Source organism: Cyphomyrmex costatus, unplaced genomic scaffold, assembly GCF_001594065.2.
Source record: "Cyphomyrmex costatus isolate MS0001 unplaced genomic scaffold, Ccosl1.0 scaffold742, whole genome shotgun sequence".
Classification (NCBI taxonomy): Eukaryota; Metazoa; Arthropoda; class Insecta; order Hymenoptera; family Formicidae; genus Cyphomyrmex; species Cyphomyrmex costatus.
This window is the reverse complement of record NW_017280314.1, coordinates 101,028-106,676: the sequence shown is the minus strand read 5'-3', so window position 1 is coordinate 106,676 and position 5,649 is coordinate 101,028. Positions and strand designations below refer to the sequence as shown.

At 34.4% G+C, this 5,649-nt stretch overlaps 1 protein-coding gene across 1 annotated transcript in view; it reads right to left on the bottom strand.

Annotated features, from left to right (window-relative positions):
- The window catches only part of LOC108780813 (trace amine-associated receptor 9), a 47,797-nt gene extending 43,526 nt beyond the window's left edge, over positions 1-4,271 (bottom strand). The window contains exons 1-2 of the mRNA XM_018548630.1: positions 4,053-4,271; positions 2,406-2,531 (exon numbers count right to left, since the gene is read on the bottom strand). Of these exons, the coding sequence (XP_018404132.1) occupies positions 2,406-2,531; positions 4,053-4,271 (345 nt within the window). The remainder of the gene's footprint in view (positions 1-2,405; positions 2,532-4,052) is intronic.
- Positions 4,272-5,649: the final 1,378 nt, after the last annotated feature.

The following is a 5,649-nucleotide window of genomic DNA, read 5'->3' as shown; positions in this document are numbered from 1 at the left end:
TAGTGGTTTCTTTGTTAAATTTTTATTAAATTTTATTATTTGAAGTTACTATTGTAAAATTAAGTATCTCGATATTTTTTATTACTCAAGCATACAAAAATACGTTCTACGTTGTCACAATATTGTATAAGTTAATTAACAGTGTTGTTATTATATTAGATAATCAGAGAGTAAAGCGACACGGTTATATGACATGCTGTATTTTTATTTATTATTAAAAAGAATAATTCTTTTTAACAAATATTAAATTGTACTACTCGACGAGTATTTGTTATAAATTGCGCGTAAAGTTGTATTTAATTTATATAATATATAACTTGTGTTTACTAATTTCGCGCAAGATATTACGGCAATTTCCCGTTACGGCTAGATAAGCAAATACCTACGAAATTCGAGATCTGCCAACGAAACGGTACATTCCGGAGTTTAGCACGTGCGAAATGAAGAAATATGCGATCACAAATCAGACCGTTACCTCAGAAGATGGCGTAGAGAACGAGGAAGGGATCGGAGGGAAAGGAGCAATGCGTAAAGATTATCGCCAGGAACTCCGATAACGTCGCAGCCGCCGACTGGTAGAGGAAATGGCGGAAGAAGTACCGGCTGCCGGAAGTGCAGCCACGAGTTTCAAACGATAATAATTTCCTGCCAAGCATCGCGAATACCATTTCGAGATTTCCTATAAATTCCTCGATTTCTAGCAAAGAAACGCTGTCAAGTTTCGAGGTTATTGAACGGCTCTTTAACACTCAACGTTATAAGTGATGTCGTAATCTCCAACGTTTATATTCAAATTAATATTTATTACAGCACAATACACAAAAACACTATTAATATAAAATATATTAGGTGTACAAATTAATTCTCGGCCTTTTTTGACCAACTTTGACATTTATGTATAAAAACCTGAATATGAACTCAATCTTCAAAATAATCTTCCTCGCTATCTATACATTTTTTCCATCTCTCAGGCAATTGCCGGATTCCAGATCGGAAAAATGATGGTGGCTTCGAATTAATGAATTCATCGAGGCTTTTTTCGACCTCTTGAACCGACTTGAATCGAGAATCAGTTAGGTGTTGTTGTAGGGCTCGAAATAGGTGATAATCCGAAGGGGCTAAGTCTGGAGAATACGCCACATATGAGGGAAAATTTCCCAGCCTAAATCGGAGATGGTTTTCTGAGTGTTTTTTGTTGTATGGGGCCGGGCGTTATTCTGCAGCAGTATCACTTTCCTTCTTCCACTGTCAGTAAATGACCTGTTTTCTTCAAAAGCGTCATTTACACAAATCAATTGTTGTTGATAGAGCTCAGCAGTCACGGTCCGACCTTGTCGGAACAACTCATAATGGATCACGCCCACCAAATGCATAGCACCACCTTTTTGCGTGGATGTTCGGTTTTGCGATGCTCGTTGACGGCTCACCAGGGCCCATATTCTGTACACGTCTACCGACATTGTCGATAATTAACGATAGCCAATGGCAAAGACTGTTCTGGAAGAAAAGTGCAGTTCTTATTGGCTATCGCTACTTAACGACACCGACAACTGTCGATAGACGTGTACAGAATATGGGCCCTGGACGGATTCATGATTTTCGCCTCTTAGGATCCTCGTACAATATCCACTTTTCATCACAAGCAACAATTTTGTGCAAAAAATTTTTTTTTAACTAGAGAGCAAGGAGAGAGCAGTATCGTGACGTCTGCTTTTGTTTTCGGGAGTGAGAGCTTATGAGGGACCCATCGAGATTCCTTGCAAATCCACCCCAGCTGTTTTAGACGATAAGAAACGTCTTGCTGAGTTACTCCAAGCGTATTTGCAAGTTCTAATTGCGTTTGGCAAGAATTCTCGTTCAAAATTTTCTCCAACTCAACGTATTTCACATTTTTTGGTTAACCAGGACATTTCCCTCTCGAAACTGTTGGAATTTTTTACACGTACTGTACAATACAGCATTCTCGCCCAAAGCCGAACAAATCATTTCTTTTATCTCAGTCGCGTTTTTTTTAAGTTGAAACGCGAAAAGAAGGTAGTGTGTTTCAAATGTTGCTTTTCGGACGACATCGTGTTTACTGCTGATTTTTCAAATTACGTTCACAGAAAGATCAGGTATTGTACCTCATTTTAAAGCTAAAAGATAATGGCACTTCAAAATTACTACAGAGGGGCGGGGGGGAGTTCAACTTAAACGGGTTCTGAGGTTACTGAAAAGTAGGGACCGAGAATTAATTTGTACACCTAATATTATCAAGTTATCAATCTTATACTCATATAGAATTAATTACAGTTAGAATATAATAAATATTGATTAGCAAGCAAAACTAACGTGACTCGCATAACAAATCTAAAATATGTTTAAAGATAAATATGAAACTATTTAAAAAGAGTTGTAAAAGTTACCTGAATTTGACAGACAACTTCACCATATGGCCAGCATCCGTAAACAGCTGGTAGGAAACCGAAAGGCGTCACTAAAAGACCAATCGCTAGGTCGTTACTTGCTAAGCTCGTCAGCAAATATCGGGGCTGGAAGAAAATTGAGGAGAACCTGTTGATCATCTTGGTCAGTCAATGGACATCATTACCGAACGGTTGAATTACTTGAATTGTTGTGTAACGTGCGCGACATTAACTCCGTCATGAGATGTGTAACGAGAGAAAATATTGATTAATTAACGACTTTTTTTCACTAATTGTGATCTATCTCCATGAGCATCAGTTTGGATTACTTCAGATTAGTTGATTTAATTGACTGTTTTGATTAACTCCGAAAATTAAATTTATTTGCTAAATTAATATTTATAGAAACCTATACGTGTGCAATAAAAAAGAATCTAATTTTCTAGACGAAGTAAAAAGCATAATGTGTTTCCAATTATTGAAGTTTTAATGCAGTTTTATCTTTCACACAGTCCTGCATTATTACTTCCTACTCTCGCTAATAATTGTATGGAAAATCGAAATTACTTTCGTATACATACTTAGTAGGCTATGTAACTTTTACATATACATAAATTAGATCTGAAAGCGCGAAGTCACTAGGTAGAATAAAAAGAAAAATTGAGTAGGAGTCAGAAAGAGCAGTACAGAAAAGTTAAATTTCATTAACGATAATATCTACAGCGTAGGAGATTGTATAAATCCCGATAACAAAGCGAGATAAATGATTGTTAGAATAACAGTTTCTCGAAAAGGAGTTAAACTAATGTAATTTTCACAGAATTGGAATAAGAATGTATTTTATGTACCCATACATTTATAGAAATATCTAATCTGTATACATACATATCTTTTCTCCAGAAAAATAAATCGATTAATATTAAGAAATGCTTTTATTATAATTGGGTTTTTGTAAAGATATTCTCAGTATTACGTACATATTACGATGTCAGAAAAATTTAATTAATAAAAAAATAGAAAATAAAACATTTGTAAATGTACAAAATTTTTTGCGGGCATCATCAGTCTCCACAAAACTCGACGGTGCTCATTTAGAACCCAGAAACATGACTGTCCTGTATTTCGTGTAGCTAACCACTTCAGACTGATTTACATAGGAAGAAGAGAGAAATGGAGAAAATACCGCGAACCCTTCCATCACGGACTGTGAGTTATGGCACCGACTGAAACCCCTTCGTACGTTCACGTAACTAATATTTTACCGTAATCCTTTTATAGGATACAAAACAAGTATATAATATTAATTACATTGTATGATGTATTTTGGCTTTTTGTTAGCTAACGTATTTAGATGTTTATGTATACAAAGAATGTTTCTTTTATTGAATATTATATAATTCTATCCTATCATTCAAGTAATGAGCAAAATTTTCAGGGACATCTGTATCGTTCTCTCCAATATTTTGGAAGTTTGAGATTTTTATATAGATTCTATAATTATTATTATTTCACGATATAAAAACAAAAAAGACTGACTTTTAAAATTCATATTTAACAAGATATAAAATTTATCAATGGAGCAACGAACTTAGCTTATTTTTTAATAATTACGTAAATCAAATTACATTATATCTTAAATGTACCAACCTGAGCATGTATATATTTGCTGTACTGTCTGCTATTGATAACACATATCACCAGAAGATTGGCACACAGAATACCAAGACTAAGTAGCAATATCAAGGCAGCTCGTATTAGCTCTCCAGGGCCTGGACCTGTCCAAGCGGCATCGGTGCCGCTTCGCCAGCAACTGCTGTTGCTGAGTGAGGGTGCCAGCAGTATCGTCTGTTTGTGCTCCATCATCATCATTTCGTCGCTTATTTTTCCAAGTGATTATGGTGCCGAATCCCCAGACGAGACACCCGTGTCCCGCTCGAGGTACACGTATTTCGCACGTTTCTGAAAATAATCTTTTTTTAAATGAAATCTTATTATATTCTGTCTTTATTATATAATTTATGTGCGATAAATTTTGAAAGAAGTCTTATATAATAACGAATAATATTAAATTTTAAAGGACCGTCGTCAATGTAACAACATAGCTAATATGAATCGAAGCCTATAACAGTCTAGCTGGATCTTAGTTGCTTATATATAATTTCGCGTGAATTTATATACTATATGTAATCTTCCTAAACTGCGCGCCGAGAGAACAATTGTCGGTCTTGAAACGCAACTCTAACAAACTACCGTAGTACTAATACGAATTAAATTGATTAACAATTTAATTATTCGATGCTCTTTTGGCATCTTATATCTTATACTTTTAACGATGTTAAAATCTAAAAATAATTATTATTATTGCGAAACATTTGTATAGGCTTCGATTTATATTAGTTATGTTGTTACATTCACGCTACTTTAAAATTTAATATTGTTCATTTATATGCTAATAATTTAATATTCTAAAAATCGTATTAGTTATGTTCTAATAATTTGTTAACATTGAGAATAACCCGATCGGTGTCGAAACTTTTATTTCTAGTGTTGTTATTTTTAATTTAAATATTATATATATATATCTCTTCTTTGTTTCTCTTCGTAATTTGTAATATTTTTATTTCAGGTCATTGCCCGTTAAATTATTGTAATATTTATTAATAAGGTAAATCTTAAAAAGAAAGAGAGGAAGGGAGACAAAGAAACATTGATAATCAAATATTGTAACGTACTTTTCATCCCTGTCGATCGCGAATTTTCAAGAGTCCGCCTTGATGGTGGCCGACCAGCTTTTTTAAGCACTGCTTCATCATCGAGGTCGTTGAGAATATGCACAGTTGCGAACGTTTGAGCGCGTCTAATGACGCACTCGAAAGTCCGCTCAAGACTCACGAGTCGTCCGTACGCATTTGCAAAATGATGTGTAACTTCGACGTGTAATAAATTCTTGATACGCGATACATCTCAACTTCGATCCAGCATCTACGGCATGTGGGTGAGAAGACAAGCTCTGTAAAAAAAAAAAGAAAATTAAGCGGGTAAAAATCAGTTTTTTTTTTCAAATTCACATATTTACACGCGCAAATTACAAAGTCGTCTTACTGCTTGAGTAGCATTTGTGATAAGAAAAAACTTGGTTGTTATTTTATGTATACAATATGTATATATTGTTTAGAATATTCTTTGGAGATAAATCTGCAGAATATGAAAAAGAGAGAGAAATTTGAAAAAATAGCACAAAAAA